This window comes from Haliotis rufescens, unplaced genomic scaffold (genome assembly GCF_023055435.1).
Source record: "Haliotis rufescens isolate VD_foot unplaced genomic scaffold, xgHalRufe1.0.p SCAF_11, whole genome shotgun sequence".
NCBI classification, from domain to species: Eukaryota; Metazoa; Mollusca; class Gastropoda; order Lepetellida; family Haliotidae; genus Haliotis; species Haliotis rufescens.
The window spans coordinates 5,717,959-5,741,290 of record NW_025963791.1 but is presented as its reverse complement, the minus strand read 5'-3'; the positions used below and the strand labels follow the sequence as shown (position 1 = coordinate 5,741,290).

The 23,332-nt window shown below is 38.8% G+C and overlaps 1 protein-coding gene across 1 annotated transcript in view; it reads left to right on the top strand.

Moving 5' to 3' along the window:
* The window catches only part of LOC124134298 (growth factor receptor-bound protein 2-like), a 28,717-nt gene extending 6,957 nt beyond the window's left edge, over positions 1–21,760 (top strand). The window contains exons 2-5 of the mRNA XM_046499036.2: positions 1,275–1,372; positions 5,035–5,160; positions 7,455–7,626; positions 9,039–21,760. Coding sequence (XP_046354992.1) covers positions 1,275–1,372; positions 5,035–5,160; positions 7,455–7,626; positions 9,039–9,203 — 561 coding nt within the window. The 3' untranslated portion in view covers positions 9,204–21,760. The remainder of the gene's footprint in view (positions 1–1,274; positions 1,373–5,034; positions 5,161–7,454; positions 7,627–9,038) is intronic.
* The last annotated feature ends 1,572 nt before the right edge of the window (positions 21,761–23,332 follow it).

Below are 23,332 nucleotides of genomic sequence, written 5' to 3'. Positions count from 1 at the left end.
ACACTACTGTTATATACGCTCAGAGTTATCTGAATATTGTCATTGACCATTTGATCAACAGCTGACCATGGTAGCTGTGATTGGGAAAGACATTGTCTTCATGGCATTTCATGTTTATGAAATTATGGCCATTTTGGGCAAGTATGGGCCATAAATTTCACTTCATTCTTATCGTCACATGGAACAACTTATCGGTATGAAAACGAGGTTATTAATACAGTAAACTATGGTTATAACAAACTCAAAGGGAGCTCTAATTCTAGTTTGTTATAACCATAGTTCATTATAGTGAGTGAGTGAGTGAATACGGTTTTACGCCGCTTTTAGCAATATTCCAGCAATATCACGGCGGGGGACACCAGAAATGGGCTTCACACATTGTACCCATGTCGGAAATCAAACCCGGGTCTTCGGCGTGACGAGCGAACGCTTCAACCACTAGGCTACCCAACCGCCCCTCATTATAAGCATATAGACAGCATGTAGACAGCATATAGACAGCATATGTCCAGGACCTAAAGAACGGTTCAGTATATCTGTTAATATGTTATAATCATGTTTATTATATACATAGTTTACTGTATTTATTTTTGTGTGTCAATATTAGGTATATCAGGGTACGATTTCACTCTGCTTTACCACCTGCACCAGGTGCAACCAAGTAAATTAATCAGGTTGCACCACCAAAATATTGGCTGCACCATTTTATTAATTGAAACACTGTATTTTCAGTTATTTTGGATATTAAATAAATTCAGAGGGAAAACAAACTTTAGCATGTGCACCCATATTTATTTTGGGTAAATCTGTATATTGCTTTCCACATCATAATATCCAGAAAACAACTTAAAAAAGAGGTTTCAAAGTGTCTGTTTGATGTGATTGTAACCTTATGAGTGACTGTTCTAGTGGTAATTGTGAAGAATTAGTTCTGCAAGTTCACTGCATTCAGACCTGCTGATTCACTAATTTCAAGGTCTCTTTTTTTCTGGATTCAAAAAGATTTGCAGCCAGTTCTAAAAGAATTCAGTTTTCCACTTTTTATCAAATATAACTGCTGCTGTGCACTTGTGGTGGGAAATGTTACCTGCACTGGGTGCAACATGGCAATAACAGTTACCTGCACTAGCAATGTTTTACCTGCACTGGTGCAGCCTCACACACCCACCAGTATGACAAGGACTTTTTCCAAGAACAGGACTAGCCAATCAGCATGATCAGATTTGATTGTTGTGAAATGATAAGGATGTACATCATGTTTCCATGGTTTCCAGGTGTTAAACATGGATGAGGACAAGAACTGGTACAAGGCCGAGTACGGAGGGAAAGAGGGCTACGTCCCTGCAAACTACATCACCCTGAAACCCAACAGGTAGGTCGTCTTTACCCCCAGACCCATCGTCCCGAGGCAGGAGAGTCCATTAGCCAATATCAAAGTCTAGTGTTCGCCCTTGACTTTTCAAGCCAACTTTTCATTGATTGATCGTGATGCCACCCTGTGTAGAGCTCTAGTTTTGACCATTGTAAAGAAAATGCGATAGCCTATCAGATTGCTGTTCTTATTTCGAATGGCTTCACAAGAATAATGACTGACATAGCAGATGACCTAGTTAATCAGATAGTGAAGAGTTTCGAGATTTTAGCCCTGACACAAAAATAGAATGACTGATTATCACTGTAAGGATACTTATTACTGCCGCATGTCACTCCAAACTTCATTGTATTTAAACTCAAATCTCTATTATTGTAAAATGCCTGCCTGCCGTGGTTGGTAAGTTTTTTCTTGGGCTGCATAAAGCTTCCTCTATCTGCCCGACTATCTGGCAGATGTTTTAAGGCTGCTTACGTTTTCAGTTTTATCATAACTCCTTGTAGATTCTCAAGTAACTTTTTGCATTATTTCAACTGAATCAAGATTGTTATATTTTGCAAATTTTCAACGTTTATAATGTCGGAATGCGACAACTTATTTATGGGTCACCTGCTTGACTGTCTTGTTGGGTTTTATGTTTATTCCTAACACGATAACTTACAATCATAGAGGCTCATGGTATTACAGTATCAATACCTGCACATTGCTGTAACATGGAATGCTTAGCATGGGTTGTCTAATAATAGAACTACATCTGAGGAACTACGATAAGAGTTTAATGGTTTGAGTTAAAATACAATGAAGTTTGCTGTCTAATATATAAAAGGCTGTAAGTACTTGGGTGAGTTTCAACTTGTCATCATTCACTGACATCACGCATACATGACTTCTACTGCAGTGAATAATGCATCAGAAAGCTGCTATGTCTGCTTGTTGTTAGTCAGTTTATGCGACGTGTTGCACACTTGGGGCAGCACATGAACTGATACAAATTAGAAGTTACCTGAAACATTTTTAGCAGAATTATTTATAAAAAGTGTCTGCTCACACTCATTGTTGTGAAGATCCCCATAACACTGGACCCAAGGGAGTAAAATTATCCTGTTTATCTAAAAGAAACTGTCACTACCCAATTTGAATATTATGTTACTCATTGATAAAAAATGTTCCGTGTCTTCCAGTAAGTTAAAGTTTAACCCTCATTTGACCTTTGCACATTGACTATGTGCCGATATTTCTCAAGATGCATTTCCTCGCACACTAAACAAACCATTGACACCATTGAACAAATGAAACCTCTCATCCTCAGACACCATTGAACCAATGAAACCTCTCCTCCTCTAACACCATTGAACCAATGAAACCTCTCCTCCTCTGACACCATTTGACAAATGAAACCTCTACTCCTCAGACACCATTTGACAAATGAAACCTCTCCTTCTCAGACACCATTGAACCAATGAAACCTCTACTCCTCAGACACCATTTGACAAATGAAACCTCTCCTTCTCAGACACCCTTGAACCAATGAAACCTCTCCTCCTCTGACACCATTGAACAAATGAAACCTCTACTCCTCAGACACCATTTGACAAATGAAACCTCTCCTCCTCTGACACCATTGAACAAATGAAACCTCTCCTTCTCAGACACCATTGAACCAATGAAACCTCTCCTCCTCTGACACCATTGAACAAATGAAACCTCTACTCCTCAGACACCATTGAACAATTGAAACCTCTACTCCTCAGACACCATTAAACAAATGAAACCTCTCATACACCATTGAACAAATGAAACCTCTCCTCCTTAGACACCATTGAACAAATGAAACCTCGCAGTCATTCAAAAACCTACTCATGGTCATTAGTCATTTTAGTTCACAATGTGATGACATTTTGTGGATGTGTAGATACTAGTGCGAGTCATGTGTTCAGTTTCTGCGGACTTTTGCACTTTGACCATACTTAAAACGGAACTTCATTTTACTAAACAGCCATGTTTGTCCAACATATAATGCAAGTTGTTATATGTGTAGTAAGGAGAGGTCTCCTCACACATGTTCTGATTTTCCCCATATTTCAATTTTGAATGTATTTGATCTTTGCACCTCGACCTTGGTTAAAGCTGATACGGCTTTTGTTATAATTATCCAGCCATTTTTGTTCCAAATTAAGGATTGAGTATGTATTTTTCCCCAGTTCATTGAGGTATGAATAAAAAAAACGATGTGTGATCTGTATGAACTGTGTTTCCTTGTTAGTATGCTTGATACTGAAAAATAGCACTAATCTGTGACCAGGCCTGATAACATCATGACGATACAGGTGAGCAGAAAGGGAATTCCCTTGACTGTAATTGGGATTCCCCGACATTCCACAGTGATGAAAATAGTCCATTTCAGAGGGCGTGGCTTCATTTTTTTCTTCCATTGGGAAATGAACGCCACAAATCGTGACCCAAGTCAGCTTTTCTGAATGCAAGAATTACAATAACACAATGAAAATTTAAATACCTGGGGTATACTGTAATGAAATTTGGTATATGTATAGTTAGCATGGTTTGTGGTTCTCAACCCATTATGTTCCAATTTTACATTATTTTAAATTTTGGCCTTTTATCAGCATATGAATAGTTTATGACCATGCTCTTGTGTTCTATCAAAATGCTTATTTGGATCTGTAAACGTCTTCTCTGAAATTGCCAGACTGAAGAAGCTGACTCTTTAATCTTTTGATTACATCATATTTTGTTCCAGTCATTAGATTTTAGTGCTCGTTTTAGTCCTCATTATTGCAGAACATATTTGGTTTATAAATGCTGACAGCAACTTTTGTTGAATTGTTAAATATCTATCTTTATTGACATTTCAAACTGTTGAAGTAAGACAAGTTCTATCGATGAACAACTTCCTTATTACAATTAGTGCGACGTTTCGGTGTAGATCCTAACACCTTTATCAAGCAGGTGAAACAGTTCATTTGTTTGTTTATTGTTTAACGCAGTACAGTTTTAAACTGTTGACTAAGTATCCAGTTGAGCTACAGTGCTGTGGCACTATTTTCAGAGCTCGAGATAAGCTGCTTATTTGTGTAATATATGCTTTAAATAAACTGAAATACGCAGACAAATCAAATCCCAGGATATCAAATAAGCAACAAAAACTATAAATACGCCATTAAAATATACTTAATGGGTATATTACAACCATAAGATAAAACGATTGTGTATATTACAACTGTTAGATAAAATGATTGTGTATCAGTTGATCGCGAAATTCACTTACCAACAGTTACATTCAGAGAAAGCTTGTGCGACAAACATACTAGATGCCAATTGAAAAGCGTATTGTGCATAGTCAATGTACATATGGTATCTTAAACAGTCACTGATTGGTGATTAAAAAAATAGTGCCATTCTTACAGTGCTAGTTTTTGCAAATAAAAATGGAGAGGGAGACGCAAGCAGACGCAGATCTATAGCTCTGATTTTTTCTTTATTCTGCAACTGAAGGGGTTCCAGTTGTTAGAAGTAGAATATGTGTTAGTGCTGATAGTGATGCTTGCGATGACATTAAACTGTTGAACATGACCAGTCACGGTTTTATGAACATATTTCTCATATTTATCTCATTTTCAATGTCAAAACTATGTTCATTTCAGCTGGTACATTGGCAGTATTTCACGCTTGGAAGCAGAAAGGAAATTATTGCCTTCCTACCAACCAGATGGGGCTTTCCTTGTGCGCAACAGTGAAAGTGCTCCAGGAGAATTTTCAATTTCTGTCAAGTAAGTCATGGAAACCCCAAAACTTGTTTAACTGATGTCACAGGGTGCAGGTCACCTTCATGAAGATCCGGGTTAGAATTGGTCTTCAGCAAGCCATGCTTGTCCCCATGAAGATCCGGGTTAGAATTGGTCTTCAGCAAGCCATGCTTGTCCCCTTGAAGATCCGGGTTAGAATTGGTCTTCAGCAAGCCATGCTTGTCCCCATGAAGATCCGGGTTAGAATTGGTCTTCAGTGAGCCATGCTTGTCCCCATGAAGATCCGGGTTAGAATTGGTCTTCAGTAAGCCATGCTTGTCCCCATGAAGTTCCGGGTTAGAATTGGTCTTCAGTAAGCCATGCTTGTCCCCATGAAGATCCGGGTTAGAATTGGTCTTCAGTAAGCCATGCTTGTCCCCATGAAGATCCGGGTTAGAATTGGTCTTCAGCAAGCCATGCTTGTCCCCTTGAAGATCCGGGTTAGAATTGGTCTTCAGCAAGCCATGCTTGTCCCCTTGAAGATCCGGGTTAGAATTGGTCTTCGGTCGACCATTCTTGTCGTACGATGCGACTAACAGTATTGGGTGGTCAGGCTTGCTGATTGGCTTGCCAATTGCGTAGATCTATGCTCATGATATCAATCACTGGATTGTTTTGACCCGACTCTGGTATTTACAGACCGCCGTCATATAGCTGGAATATTGCTGAGTGCGGCGTTAACCCGGATAATGGCACACTCAGCAATATTCCAGCTATATGACGCCAGTCTGTAAACAATTGAGTCTGGACCAGACAATCCAGTGATTGAAATCATGAGCATCGATCTTCATATTTTGGATACAATGACATGCATCAACCAAGTCAGCAAGCCTGACCACCCAATCCCGTTTGTCGCCTTTTACGGCAAGCATGGGTTGCTGAAGACCTATTCTAACCCGGATAATGGCACACTCAGCAATATTCCAGCTATATGACGCCAGTCTGGAAACAACTGAGTCTGGACCAGACAATCCAGTGATTGAAATCATGAGCATCGATCTACATATTTTGGATACGATGACATGCATCAACCAAGTCAGCAAGCCTGACCACCCAATCCTGTTGGTCGCCTCTTACAACAAGCGCAGTCTGCTACTTGAACTATCTGTCTAAAACAAAAGACTTGTATAATTTCTATCTGACATGTCCAGCAACATCAGCTAAAGATAGCCCTTATTTTATACTACTAGCCTTTTTTTGTACTACTAGTCTTACTTTTTTCTACTGGAACTGATGTCAAATAACTTTGCTAGTTGACTCACAGGTTTCGGCACAACCTGTTGTTCAGTATTATATGGTATTGTACATGTTGTAAGTGTCATTACATGTATCAACTGGGGCAATCTCATTAAAATCAGATCTTTGTACTTGCTACTGCTAAACAAAGATCTGAGGACATCCCATTAGCGGTCACGTCAGAACGACCTTTCATCCGACCAATCAGAACGTCGTTTACCAGATCATGAAAGTGACAGTCGGAATGTGTTTTCTAATTAAACAATTACGAAATATTTAACACGAGGTATTCCGAATGACAGTTACGGGTTTTATGATTATACCCATACAATCTAGGCCATATATAAGCCATTCCAGAGTGTTCTTGTTATCAGTTTTAATTTTTTTAAATCGAGAATACGTCAAAATATGTTTCGAAGTGTAGTCGTCAGTTTGAAACTAGTGTTGTAAAGCTCGAGAAAGCTGCCTTCTGATTGGCTAATGTCAATTTCTTGTCAGAAATTTCATTGGTCGGTCAAAATTCGCGAAAGGTCGTTCTGTCTTGACCCGTAATGGAATGTCCTCAGATCTTAGTTTAGTGGTTGCGAGAACTATGATCTGATTTTAATGAGATTGCAACTGGGGCAGCGATGCAGCCTGGTGGTAAGGGCTTGTCACCCTCATCACATCGTTTTTGTTGACCCTATGATATTGCTGGAAAATTGCTAAAACTAGTAAAAGCGGAGTAAAATCATACTCACTCACTCACTCACTCTTGTAACAGACAGTCTAAGATGACACAATTTCCTTCGGAGAGTTGCACCTTTTGTTGAACAAGTAACCTATGATTCTGGGTTGGATTCCAAGATTTGCTCTGGTTATGTTTCTTGGTTTGTCAGCACCATACCTGCGCTCATGGGTTTCACCAAAGTGGTAAATGTCAAAGACCTGCATCACTTGGAGCTTTCCTCCTGACATGCCGTGATGCAACTGAAATAACGTTCAAAACAGCGTTAAATCCCTCACACAACCAGTCAATTGTTTCCATTTTTCTGCTGCTTCAGATTCCAAGAAAACGTTCAGCATTTTAAGGTCTTGCGTGACGGATCAGGAAAGTATTTTATGTGGGTAGTGAAATTCAACTCTCTCAATGACCTTATCACCTACCATCGCACAGCATCAGTGAGCCGAGGACAGACAATTTACCTGAAGGACATGGTGGATGCCAACAAAGAAGTAGGTCATTTCTTTATTATATGTATTCTACTCCACTTCTGATAGGGACATTTTTATCTTACCAAGATACACAAAAACGATTTTCATAATGTGTCAAGTGTATATTCAAATATATCTGACTAACCCTATCGAAATCATTTTGGAGTGGTATTTTTGCAGTATCAAAAGTGTCATGTCATCTCTGCTCCTGTTACCATGGTTACAGGTTTATAGACTGTATAGTAATTATTCCTTCCTTTGAGAAACAACCTGAGCATGCTGAACATTAATAATTGATATAAGTTGTGTTGCTGTTGCTCATGCTATTAGCCTATGGTTTGTATGCTCAAGCCCAATGACAACCTGATTAATCATGTAACTGTATTTGCGACGTGAGGTGGTCGGGTAGCCTGGTGGTTAAAGCGTTTGCTCGTCACGCCGAAGACCCGGGTTCGATCTCCGACATGGGTCCAATGTGTGAAGCCCATATCTGGTGTCCCCTACCTTGATATTGCTGGAATTTTGCTATAAGCAGCGTAAAACCATACTCACTATTTGCAACAAGCCAGTATGCTAGGGCCACCCTTCACAGGAGAGTTACCTCCTTTAGGGAAATACACTAACCATGGTAACAGTATTGTGTGATGCTCATGCTGTCAGTTACTGGTTTGTCTGTGACAACTTGCTGTGCCAGTTAGGCTAAAAAATAAAAATAAAATGTTTCTCAGGCATCTGAGAATCACTTTACACTCTGTGCATCTGTCGTTTTTTATTGCAAATGAAACAAAATATTTTTCAAATTTCCTGGATTATATGACATGATTTTATGAAGCATAGGTCTGTAATCCACAAAATAATACTCACATTGTATGTAAGAACCAAGTGTTCCCACTTGTTTTGTTGGTGTTCTTGGTAGAAAAAATAAAAAGTGTTCCTTGTAGACCATGTTTACAGTGATAGGATCAATGAAGATGAAGATGCTTTTAACCTTGATTTTACATTATTACATTGAAAGAGACCCGTGAAGAATAGGTCTTCAGCAACCCATGCTTGCCGTAAAAGGCGACTATGCTTGTGGTAAGAGGCGACTAACGGGATCGGGTGGTCAGGCTCACTGATTTGGTTGCATCGTATCCCAATTGCGTGGATCGATGCTCATGATGTCAATCACTGGATTGTCTGGTCCAGACTCGATTATTTACAGATCGCTGTCATATAGCTGGAATATTGCTGAGTGCGGCGTAAAACAACAAACAAACAAACATTGAAAGAATGACTAAAATACCTCTGTAATGAAGAAAATAATAAGTTAAAATAATCGAAATTTTGCCCCCAACTTACCAGTACCTGCCAAAGGGACTAGGTTTGGAATGCCAGATAAATCTCTGTAGATATAGGTACCATAAATCATCCTTACTTGTTTCTGATTCCAGATCTTTGTCAAGGCATTGTTTGATTTTTCCCCCCAAGAAGACGAGGAACTGCCACTAAGCAGGGGCGATACGGTCAAACTGGTACAGAAGGTGGACAAAGACTGGTGGAAGGGAGAGAAGGATGGCAAGACAGGATTGTTCCCTGCGTCATACGTCCAGGAATAAGAGGAACTCTCGCGAAGAGTTGACAAATTTGACATTGGAGCTCAGTGCGGTTTGTGACATCAGTTTGCAGGACATTGTGGTGTAACGAAAGACGCTCTGTTTAGATCACGCTCCTTGGTCAACCGATGCCATTGTTCAACCTCGAGACCACACACCTGATCAGTAGAGGGGATGTTTGACTATTTACCCATATTCTCCTTATATGTCATTGTCATTGGGTACTGTAGAAGGATTGTCATACTTTGTTTAAATGGTCGATATTGATTTTTACAACAAAACAAAAAAAAAGAAGAAAAATACTATAGAGGCTTGTGAAGTCATGTTATCTGGTTCCGCTGCTGTTACAGGTAGAGATACAGGTAGAGATGAGTTGTAATACATAAGCTGAACATATTGAGATGTGCCTGGTTGATCAGTGTTGATAGGATGTAGTGATAGGGATGATGATGAAAATATGTCTGTATGTAAGGCGTGTAACGATTGGTTCAAATCATTAGTTCATACGGAGATGTGTCTGTATGTTAGGGATGTAACGATTGGTTCAAATCACTAGTTCATACTGAGATGTGTCTGTATACAGGTTAGGGGTGTAACGATCGGTTCAAATCAGTACATCTGAACACTCATGTTTAACAAAACAGTTCATACTAAGATATGTCTGAATGTTAGGGTTCAACAATATGGTTCGTATTGAGATGCACATGAACAAAAGTGTATGTACCATATTGTGATACTTGTATTGCAGTATGTACCATATTGTGATCCTTGTGTTGCAGTATGTACCATATTGTGATCCTTGTATTGCAGTATGTACCATATCGTGATCCTTGTATTGCAGTATGTACCATATTGTGATCCTTGTATTGCAGTATGTACCATATTGTGATCCTTGTGTTGCAGTATGTACCATATTGTGATCCTTGTGTTGCAGTATGTACCATATTGTGATCAGTGATGATCCTTGTATTGCAGTATGTACCATATTGTGATTCTTGTGTTGCAGTATGTACCATATTGTGATCCTTGTATTGCAGTATGTACCATATTGTGATCCTTGTATTGCAGTATGTACCATATTGTGATCCTTGTATTGCAGTATGTACCATATTGTGATCCTTGTATTGCAGTATGTACCATAGTGTACATGGTTGCCATGGTTACACCTATTCAACAAAAAACTGATACAGACTGAGAAAAGGAGCAACTATTATGATCATTGTTCTGTTTTCCATGCTTATTGTATATGATTATTATGATTATGTCTTTGAGATCCAGGAATTGTGCCGTCACCTATCATTTTTGGCCCGTATGTGTATTTGTTTGTATATGTTGTGTAGGTTAAAGTCAGGTTTGCGAGAACAATCTTTCCTGCTCATCTTGCATGTCTAAAAAGTTATTTCTGCCATACCACACACATCAGGTGGGTTCAGTAGTGTCCAAATGGGGTTAAGAGTCTTCTTGAAAAGCATAAAATTTGAAAATACTTTGAAAAGCACTTTAACAAAGTTGAATAAATGTAATAATTAAGGCTTGGATCATGATCATGCTATTTTTAAAAAGTAAAATTAAAAAAAAATACTTTGTAAGGCCCAATGAATTAGGATAAAGAGCTTGGAAAATCCTTGAACTTTTTTTAAAAACAGGCTTTTCAACTTCCAAATGATTAATGCAGTTCACAGAAACATGTTTTCTTCTCAAATGTTTGTGAAAGTACACCATATCCTTCATTAACATATTAAAGTATGATTGGAGGTGAATGTATTTTGACATAAAGACGTGTTTTGTGTTCATCTTTTGGAGTAAAAAATATATGATGTATTCTACCCTTGGTACTCAGAATTCTAGAATAATCCTAACTACTACTTTGTAGCTATAGTGTAGAGTGAGTGACAGTGAATGAAAGATGACATGTAGATGTAGGACTGTCATGGTTCACTGAACTAACGGTACATCACAACACTTCGTCGCAGTACACATTGGGGGCACGGGTGGCCCAGTTGTCTAAAGACGCCGTGATTCGCTGTGCAGAGTTGCGTCCCTTGGGCACGCCAGAAATCTATGATTGTGGGTTCGAATCCCAGTTCGCCCCGATTATGTTTCCAGGTTTGTCAGCACCATAACCGTGCTCATGGGTTTCACCGAAGTGGTAAACGTCTGAAACCTGCATCACTTCGGGCTTTCCTCCCACATTAAGCTGACACGCACGATATAACTGTAATACTGTTAAAAGCGGCGTTAAACCCAACTCACTCACTCACGCATTACACATTTATGTCAATCGGTCATTTGTTAATTTAAGACTGTGTTCCTCATCCCCCGAAGGAAAGTAATTGGTTCCTTTTTTTAGTGTTTGGACAAGAGTGATTATTACAGTATACAATGCTCCACCATATCAACAGGCAGTTATGCATTGATGACAAAGCATGTTTTTTCTTGACTCACTCATTTCAACAAGTGGCTCAGTCATCTAAGATGTCGTGGGGCGGTTGGGTAGCCAAACCGATAAAGTGTTGGCTTTTCACCCGGGGTCGGCCCAGAGTCGATTCCCAACATGGGTACCATGTGTGAAGCCCATTTCTGGTGTCTCCCTGCTGTGATATTGCTGGAATATTGCTAAAAGCGGGGCAAAACCATACTCACTCACTCTAAGGTGTCTCAATTTGCTCTGCAGAGTTGTTTCTCTTAGGAATGCCGACACCAATGATTGTGGGTTCAAATCCCGCGTTTGGTCTGGTGATGCTTCTAGGTTTGTGCACCAGAGTGGTAAACTTCTAAGACCTGCGTCACTTTGGTGGGCTTTCCTCCCACATCAAGCTGACTTGTTGTGATAGAACTAAATTGTTGTTCAAATCACGTTTAATCGAACTCCTTCACTCACAGATTGTGTTTGAGAGTACCTTATCTTGCATCTTACTGCGATGTAGTATAGTGATGTACCATCGTCCGGGATGCAGTGCATCTTTGCAGTTCTAACCATGCTAACCTCACCATCTGTTACGTAGACAGTAGACTGACATGAGTCACCTCTGTCGTAGTCTGTGGAGACTTCATATTGAAGGTCTTGGTGAGGTCATTTCATGATAAAGAATGACTCTTTGTGCTAAGAAAGTTGATAAATAAGATGTATATTCAATGGAACATACAGGGATGTACAAGTGGCATTTTGTTTGAGAAGTATTCTGGAGGAGATTGGGAAATATGATTGTTTTGGTTACCATGGTTACTAGCTAATCAGCATTAAGACATCTATATTGTTGATGTAAATATTGTGGACAGCTGTTGTCATGGGCTCCTATAGATGGGGAACAAGATCGTTATGATCCTGCATGACAAAGGATAGGAACATTACTAATACGGAGACATATATGTTATGTTTGTTGTTTAATGGCGTACTCGGCAATATTCCAGCCATATGAAGGCGGCGGGTAACAATCAAGTCTGGACCAGGCAATAAGGGCTGGAATGAGTCCAAATTTACTACCCAGGTATCCAACACCCTATTACCTGGCCCTACTCTCACGAGTTGGGTACAAAATATCCAAATACCCGGTAGGAATTGTGTTTCCGCAGCCCTGGCAAAAACTATTTAGATATGTAAAAAGATCTGATCATGCATAGATGCTTTGTCCTTACTCGTACATATTAAATTCAGAATGAATGCTTGCATAGTCAGAAAGATATGCGAACATTAGTGACTTGTAGTGTAACCATGGAGTTTTATTTTTTGTTAATGTCATTAAACAGTATATCACGTGACTAACCATGGGTCCAGGTAGTTGTGTGGTACCTGGGTCCTACTCAGGACCCAGCCGATCAAGTTGCTGTCCCAGCCCTACAGGCAATCCAGTGATATACTATCAACAAAGTCACAAAGTTGGACCACCCGATCCATTGGTTGCCCCTTTTTACCAGCAATGGTTGCTGGAGACCAATTCTGACCTGGAATCCCCACTGGGCACATCCATCTTGTGATGTACGTGCATGACTTTCTCATCAGTTTTTAACTTTTTGTAATTTAAAAAAACAGATATAGGGCTTTTCTTATTTCGTAAGTTAGTTTTTCTGAACCACAGTGTCATCTGGTCATTAGTAAATAAAATTGATAAAACTGGAAATGAAAAAAGGTATGTAAGAAAAAAGAGTCACCTGAGCAAGAACCGTCAGGTTGAACTGGATTAAAACCAGACTGTATTTTGCTGCAGAGTATCGGCCTGTGTATCACCATGTGTAGTCATGGTGATTGTATGTATATTTGTCATAGGCACAATACTCAAGGTGACCAAGCCAGGCAGAGAGTCTTACAAAATGTACAATATTAGATTTCCTTGGCACATTTCATTCCACTGCTAGAAGGTTACTAATCTCAGCATGTATATAGAAGACCTAACTTCTTGTGTGTAATGGACCCGGCTTTAGCTGTTTGGTATGGATTATGCTCGTGTCACTATCACATCTTTTAAGACTACATGATTGACTGTTCAAGTGATCGTTATTTTGGCCTTTGACAAGTTATACATGTTAAGAAGAAATGTAGTATCCAGTATGGCAGGCTAATTGTGAATACGATGATGATGATGATGATGATGATGCAGGCTAATTGTGAATACGATGATGATGATGATGATGATGATGTCTGATGATGTCTGATGTGACTTTGGCATAACATATGCATGAAATAAAGTTTTGTAAATTAGGATCGGTAGTTTACAGATACAGAGCATTTTACCTGCTGCTCAAAATAAGTTAAGGACCAACTGATTCTTTCATATTACTTTAGTTAATCAGAAATATGAAAGAATTGGGTGGTTGTTCCACTTTTTTTTAGTAGTATATTTGGGGAGCATTCTGTTTGAATTTGGCGAATTGGTTGTAACATTTCCTCAATCACTGAAACTTTCAGGTAAGGATAACAACATGTACCACTCAGCTTCAACAACCCGGAAACCAGGTATTATTGTCTCAGCTTGTCCAATGTGTTATTTTGAACCAGGCATGACTTAGGGTCACTCACAATAGGTTTTAACTTCTTGTTTCTTAACAATGTTCAGTAAGTGTTAATTATCTAGATTGTAGAACAGTTTGCACCTCGACATTGCAATTGAGCATGAGGAAGAGATGTTGAGCCTTCGTCTCAACATCCTCATTCTGTTCAACAGCAGCAACTTCGCTGATTGAAACTGAACAGGAGCTGATGAACCTGATAGCGGATTATAAGGGACAAATATGATGGCAGGAAGTCTACTTTCGTTTGAGACTTATCAAGCCGGCTTGTACAGTCAGTTAAATTGAGCCATTACAGTGAGAGATTTTATTACTTATTACAAATCGTTTATTAAAATATAATCTTTTTTATCTCATATCAAGTCTGACTTATTTCATGAATAAAATTGACTTCAAAATTGGTCAAAATAATTTTTCTTTTTTATAAATTTGACCGCAAGCACTATGGTTTGGAAAACTATGATAATTAACCCGGTAGTACTAGAATCAATTGCAGAATTGTGTGAAAAATGGCATTGATGTGAGTGTTATGTACAAAGGATCACAGCTCAATTTGCCGAGATTAAACCTTCATAGGTCAACATTCCTTGTTGAAATGTTACCATGGTTACCAGTGATGTTATCTGCTTGTTATGCAGCTTTGGAGACATATGTGTACAGAGTTGACCATTGTTAAATGTTACGGACAACTCCAAGTTGAATTTTCACGAGTTGTTGATGCAGGGGAAAAACACACCTTTTTTGTCATGACTTTTTTTCCTTCTGAATAAGAGAATTGGTTAAAGGGAACAATCCGACATGTGATATTGCTGACCAAACATGGAGATCATGAAGATATCGGTAGCGGCAGAATGTAGAGGAAGTGAAGTGAATCAGCTGACTTACCGTATTCGACATAAGCGCTCTCAAAACTAGAAATAGGGGGCTCTTATTAGAATGTTATTTTAGTGAAAAAAACAGAGTTTAAAGATAAATTTTGTGCTTTATGCTGACAGCATGAAATGTTTAAGTATGACAGATATATTTTTCCAGAATTAAATGCCCATAATCAAGGATGCACGAGTGTGTATTATACGCGAATAAATAAGTCTTCTGTACATTGATTAATTGGAAGGGGTGCTAATTGGGATTGTTCACTAGCCAATATCTTTGCAAATGTTGCCGTGGGTGCTTATTATGTTGCATACGGTAGTCAGTGGGTCAGACCAGCACTATTGCGTTTGACTTGATCATGTTGATGAGAAACAGTGACATCATCTGAAGTTTTGACATAACCAGGTGTAGTATAGTTATCGTAAGCAGAGTTGCATCCCTTTACCATGACAGGATCTGCTGATCTTGGATTCAAATCCTGACTATGGTCTTTAGTGTGTCAGCTCCTCATCTGTGTGTCTTCCCCAAACTTTTCAATTTCTTTTACCAAGACACTTTTGGCATTCCTAACCTATTAAGGTTACAAACATTGTTATAACTAAAGAATCGTTTAAAGAGATACTCACTTTTGACAGATAAGTGGTGTTGGATACGTGGTCTTGAAGAATTGATCAAGCTTATCGGGTCAACTCTTTGAAACCACTATTTGGGACCTTGATATCTAGGAATTCTTCAAGACATCCTGAAAAAGTGCTACATTTATATTTACATAAATGATACTGAAACAAGGAATCTGTCAGTATCTGATCTTACATTGATGTCACAGACAATTGGATTTCCGTGTATGACACAATAGTGCTTGACTGCATGCCGGTACCCCTCCTCACAGACACAGGAATGAGAATAGATATTTGTTTTGTACCTGACACATCTTTGCAATGGAGCGTGGTCAATAATCGGGGGGTGTTTAGGGAGGAAGCCATAAAATTCTAACAAATTTGTGGTCACTAAAATTCATGGAAATTCACAGATCCGCAGAAGATTCTCATCTCTGCAAACAGCCCTCATTTCTTGAATCGCGCGTCGGTGTAGGGAGGCTGGTGATTTAGGTATTTACACTACATTTAATAATGACAGCGAGAGAAACAATCTATGCTACTCAAAAGACGTTAAAGCACACACAATTTCTTCATATGACTATAGTTAAGCTGTCATAGTCATATCTAAAATATCCTAATAAAAATCATGACGTAACAGATTACCTATAGTCAAATGTAAAGAATTGGTGTTCAACTTCTTTTGAGTAGTATATTTGTCTTCATTTTAGGCTCCTTTTTCTAAAATTTTGTACAATGACTTGAATCTCCAATTCTTAAAATAGTTGTTTATCTGCAGCTGATGATATGGCTGACTGTGTGTCATGTGGACGTGCCTAGCCAATCAGTTGGTAGCATATCTTGCCCAATCAAAACTCCATTCATATTTGTGATATCAGTTCACAATTCATTGGCTGTACAATAAGATGAAGATGGTTGCATTATTGTGTCGACTCCAAGGGGTTCAGTCTTGTAATGATCTGTTGAAACTCATCAATAATGTGATGATAAATGAGTAAATTTATGTCAAAATTATAATAATTCTCATCATGAATCTGTTGATACATATGTGATGATGCATTATGACTAAACCAAAGAATAAACTAAAGGGAAACCGTAGTTGCAATTCATGTTGTTCTGATGATCCAATATCGTGTCACCCTCTTACCATGCTTAGAGTTCACATGTTCTTTTGAGAACAAGTTGTTTGTGTAAATGGTTGATAAACTTGTCTGATTATATGTCAATAGATTATGTGACCTGAATACAGTTGAACCTCTTATATCCAGATTTGTGCACATCATAAGTATGAACTAAAAAAACAAAAAAAAATAATTCAGATTAACAAGACATTGTGTTTTAAAGAAAATTATTTTGTGTGTGACCTTTTAGAAGTTGTGATTTCCACCATGTCCACAATAGCAAGATCTGTTTTACCAAGGTTCCATTGTATTCAGCATCACAACTAGAAATTATTGATTTGATCATTAATTATTGATTTAAGTGTCCTCATTATCTTTGTATTGTGTTTGCCAACTGTTGCAGACTGTTGATCAGTTTGTGTTTAAATGTGTATTGTACAGTCCCCGCTGTATTCCGTGTTTTGCAGTTTCCGAATATTTTGCACAAATGTACCTATCTTGCAGAAAATCGCTTTTTGTGCAGAACTCATGCAGAAGTTTGCCTATATCAGCTGCAGAATTCGACAAATACACTGCAGAAGTTTAACATGTGAGTAAAAGCTGGTTTTAAACGTGTAAACGTGATTTTGTTTTTGAAGTGAAATTGACTTTGGTTCATTGCATGTCTGTATGTTCACACCAGTGATCTCCAGATTCACATCCATAAGCTATTCTTGCCGTGGATAAGTTTATCATAAAAATGCCCGCCACAAGTCAACCAGGTGCAAAACTACGACATTCACAAAATCTTAGCTTAAAGGTTTGCAGAATTGTATGCAGAATTATTAAAATTTGGTTGCATAATTTACTCATTTTGACTGCAGAATTTAGATATTTTTTTGCCATGGAATACAGCAGGGACTGACTGTGACTATGACAGAGGCAGAACTCTGAATATTCCCACACACTTTGTACAAATACAGCCCCATTGTCAGTGATGATTGTGGAGGGTAAAAGCCCTTGATAAGCATCAGATGAACATGATGAACATGATACTGTCTGTGTGGACAATGTGGTTGTATTGCATTTGTACTATTAGTGTGTCCCCTGTGATGTGAATTTGCTATGGGTGATGGACAGTGTTAAGTCTGTTCACTCACTCACTCACTCCATTGAAATATGAATTCTTACATGTCTTGTTGTTCTCATTTACTTGCTATCAGTGTTCATAGTAAAACAGTTATTTAACTGTTGAAACAAGTAGCTCATTTGTCAGCAGTGTTGAAAGATGCAGAATTTCTAAGGCTGTGCAATGTTTGTGTAGAGTTGCCTCCCTTACCCAGGCCAGGATCTGGGTAAAGTGTTAAATAGGAAGTCTATCTGCCACATTAATCTGACATGCTATGAGATAACTAAGTACTGTTACATCCAGCTCACTCACTCACTCACAAATACTGTCCCTCACTCATATAGCCTAAGATCAGTATTTGACAAAACGCTGTATTCATGTAGCTTTGTCTGTGCTGCTAAAGTGACAGTTTTTAGCAAATTTATGGCATGACTTAACTATTCCTTGCTTACTCTAAACACTTACCGGTATTGCTTAACACTGGGAGGTAGGTGGGGTAGCCTAGTGGTTAAAGTATTGGCTCAGAGGTCCAAGGCTCGATTCCACACTGGGTGCAAAGGGTAAGCCCTTCTGTGTGTCCTATATGCCTGGGCCCACTTGTACAAAGCCATCTTAGCGTTAAGCCTATGTTAAAGTATGGGAGTTACGATATCAGCGCTAAGATCGCTTTGTGCATGTGGGCCCTGGAATATTGTTAAGGTGTGACTTTAAACCGAACTTGCTCTTCACATCAGATCATCATTGCATAAAGTAATATTTGTCTGCAGTGTTGATATATGTTTTGTACCATGCAAAGTTGTCAGCATTGGACGTTTTGCTCATTTTGTCTGATAGGCCTGCCCATGCGTTCCAGTGTTGTGGAGGATATAGAGCTGTGTCATCCTCTCCTTCTGTTGTGTAGACCCGACTTGTTCTGTCTGGTTTGTTCTCCCTCATGTGGCTATTTCAGCCTGTGAATGATGGTTGCTTTTGAAGTCATCTTCAGTACATCATAATCCTAAATTTTCATACAACTGTGATGTTTTTCTTATGAGGATGGATTCTGAACGAAACATTGTACTGTTTGAGTTTATGAATTTATGATTTGCTTGCTTTCTTTAAAAATGTTAAAATTTGAAAATTGACTTCTTACAAAGAATAATTATAACTTGCTTAAGGTTTCAAGGGCCAGTTTTTTTTAGAACTGTAAAAAAAAAAGAATTATTCCGTTTCAGTTCAAAATAGCTGCCTATTTTGTAAATATTTTTGACAGGTATTTTACCCCATCAAATTGAAACATTTTTGTAATTTTATCATTGTGTCCAGGAGAGACGAGTTCATCATGTCAATATATTCCACTTTTGTAATGAGGAGGTTTAAATTTCTTTGTTTCCCAAATGGTGTCAGATATTTGGGTTGACGAAATTGACATGATCAAACCTTTTCATTCTTCACACAGAAAGTTTGCTTTTTCAATATTAAACCTGTCGCCTTAATGCTCTGATTATACAAGACTTAGTATAAGTTGTGTCCTCAAGAAACTGGCTTACTGATTATACAAGACTTAGTATAAGTTGTGTCCTCAAGAAACTGGCTTACTCAATGTCACTAAGTTAGTGCCCTGCTTATGTCTATATTGATTTATTGCTAGTATTTCTGCACCTGAGATAAACAGGCATGGACTTAACGTCACTATAAGAGGATACAGAGAGACATTAAATATATATATATATATATTACTCAAAGTTAAAGAACACCCAATTCTTTCATCATGTTCATATGAGAGTTAATTTGTCATGACATGACAGATTAATCATAAGGAAGAGAATATATGGATGTCAACTTCTTTATTATGAGGAACACATTTGCAGTATATGCTTACTCCTTCATCACCAGACATGAAAGAATTGGGTGTTCTTTAACTTCTTTTGAGTAGTATGTATGATATAAGAACGTGGAATTGTCCTGCAATATTGACATGTTAGAATGAATCAAAGTAAAGAGAAAATACCCACCTGTAGTGATGAGGCTTTGTCCACGTGACAGCATCTTTGAAGGTATCATTGAACTTCATCCTGAAGCCTGTCCTTTACTGCTATTAGTGTGATCAGAAGTACTGTTATAACAATACTGGGCTTTCGTGTGTTAAATAAGAAATGATTTCAATATTACCAATACGTTGTTCCAGTTGAATATGCTGAATAATTGTACTTGACTAATAGTAACAATAACAGAAGCTACTGCTTTTACTGAGCTTGTACAATTATTTGCACTGTATATAATACTTGAAGTATTATACTCTATTAACTTGGGTGAGTGATCTTAATTGAAACCCTTCTAATCCGGACGATATGATTTCCCAGAGAAATCGTCCAGATGAACATGTTTCCAGAGTAACAAATGAATGTTCCTGTAAACTTGATGTAAATGTTCCCAAGAGTTATCGCATGGAGTACAGGGAGTTCTGGATTTTATGGGTTCTGGAATAACCAAATTTCACTGTGTATATGAATTCATTATCACACTAACACAACACTAACACTATAAATAACTTGCCTTTAAGCAAATATGCTTCTTTTCTGAAAAAGGGTAATTGATGGCATCATTATCTTGTAGAAATTTATAGAAAGTTTCCTTGGACTTTGTGAAGAAACCTTTGCCAAAATATAAATAGATTCTTTTTTTCCAAAATATTGAACCCGCTAGAGGGGGGTGCGCATTATACTCAAGAAAATATGGTACCTGAAAAGTTAGATAGGGTTTCATTCTTATTACCATGGAAACAATGTTGGCAATAGAAACCTGGGGTGGTGGGGTAGCCTAGTGGTTAAAGAGTTCGCTAGACCAGGGTTCAATTCCCCACTTCGGTACAATGTGTGAAGCCCATTTCTGGTGTCCTCTCTAACGTGAAAATGCAGGAATATTGCTAAAAGTGGTGTAAAATCCAACTCACTCACTAACTTAATAGAGACTGCTTGTGAGTAATTTGTAAATTAAATAGATCCATTGATGCCACTGTAGTATGAATGTACCATGTTGCTGATGAAATATATATGGGAATATGATATCAATCTCTTGTGGACCATCTTTGACATGAGTTCAACACTGCTGAAGTATATCGACATGTTTGTTGACAGTTTTGGAGTAAAGGTATATTATATATGTCCTGGGTCCTGCATGTCCTGCAGTACAATGGTAGCCTCTGTGATGTGCCAATGTTAAGGGACTGACCATATAGCATCCTGGGAAATTGAGGGGTTTGAGACTGAAAGCAAAAACTATTTTCTTTGAAAGGAACTAAATAATAAGAACGTCCAGCATGTAAAGTGTAACAAAAATTACAATTATTTTATTTTATTTTATTTTTTTATTTCTCACCCCTATGCCCCCCAACCTGCTAATATCAAGTAGTCAGTCCCTAATTTACCCCCAAATGTGTAGTCAGGAGTGATTTATACCTCATGCCCACCATACTTACTGCAGTCTTATCTACGCTTGTGTCAAGTCTATTGTAAGATATGATGGCTCGGGAATGCATTCTGTATTAGGGGACTTTTGGATTTAGACATTACCCTATGTGTTTTTCAGCGACTAGTGTACAATGCTAACAGGATTACCTACATGCAGTGTGTGTTGGCCGTAGTCATTGCAGTGTACAGGCTGTGTTCCTGTTGCCAATGTCCGCCAGCATACAAGAGCCCGTATTTTTATATATTGTGCGTTTATATGACAGTTCTCACTGTAACCGTAGCTGTCATTTTGATATATACATGCTTACATCATTTGGCTCCGACGTAGATAATTTTAGTGTGTGCGTATCAGAGGTTTATCTGTACAATAAATTGTATACATACTTTATTTGTGAGTTGTTGTTTTGGGGCAGTTTGTGGTGGGTGATGGAGTGAGTGAGTGAGATGGAGTGAGTGTTTCTTTGTTTGTTTAACGCAGCACTCAGAAATATTCCAGCTATATGACGGCGGTCTGTAAATAAGCGAGTCTGGACCAGTCAATCCAGTGATTGATATCATGAGCATCGATCCACACAATTGGAATGATGACATGCATCAACCAAGTCAGTAAGTCTGGCGACCCGATCCTGTTAAAGGCGACGGAGTGGGTGAGTGACATTATTTAATGCCAAAGTCTGATAAGCCTGTAAGTCGAGTTTGAACCAGGCAAACCAGTGATTGACAGCATGAGCACTTATCCACGAGGGCAGCAAGACAGGCTGCACCTTTTTACTACCAGCAGCGGAGCTGGGCACCCGAGGTGCTCCACCAGAAATATTTCCCAGGATAATACAGTGCATGTTATCTCCATTGCATTAGGATAAAAACTGTGGACCTGTGTGCAACCATAGCTCAAATGGCGTCCAGAGGTCTAGTTCCAGCAGCCATACAGTTACTGTCGAGCATTATGAGGTCGGAGATTGGAAATCTCCTAAGACCTGCAATGTGGGCTTTCTTCCAATATTGTTATTCTTGGTCTCAGCAGCATTCCGGTATTCGTGGTTCCACCCAATTTGGAAATGTCTACCTCGATCACTTCAGGCTGTCCCCCACCTTTTGCTGACATTGTCATCAACTGAAACACTGTTAGAAGCCATCCTTTTCCCCCGATCTCTCCCATCTGTGGCGGGCGTTAGGGTAGCCTAGTGGTTAAAGTGTTCGGTCATCATGCTGATGACCCGGGCTCAATTCCCCACATGCGTACAATGTACATCTCCAAAATGTTGAAGAGGCAGGAGAGATTTCGCACGATAATACAGTGCATGATATCTCCATTGCATTAGGATAAATACTGTGGACATATACGTGCAACCATAGCTCAAATGGTGTCCAGAGATCTAGTTCCAGCAGCCATACAGTTACTGTCGAGCATTATGAGGTTGGAGATTGGAAAGACCGAGGTGGTCATGCCACCTGATAAAACCAAGCAATGGTGGTCAGTGGATCCAGGGTATTTATCAACACAGAATGCGAACATAATGCTCTGGATAATCGAGGCTGACTTCTGTCTTGTGTTATGTGTGACTCCTACATCCTACAGGATTTCAGTTAAACTAAAGTCAACTAAAGTGAAGGAGATCCTGAACTGACCGGTCGTAGACATTTCCAATGTAAGACACTGGATCACTAAGGTTTGGTTGGCTGGTTGGTTGGTTAGTTGTTTTACGCCGCTCTCAGCAATATTCCAGCTACATGACGGCGGTCTGTTAATAATCGAGTCTGGACTAGACAATCCAGTGATTGATATCATGGGCATCGACCCACGCAATTGGGATCGATGACATGCGTCAACCAAGTCAGCGATGCCGTTAGTCGCCTCTTACGACAAGCATAGTCGCCTTTTACGACAAGACTGGGTTGCTGAAGACCTATTTTACCTCGGATCTTCACGGGTCGGATCAGTTAGACGATGGGATGACTT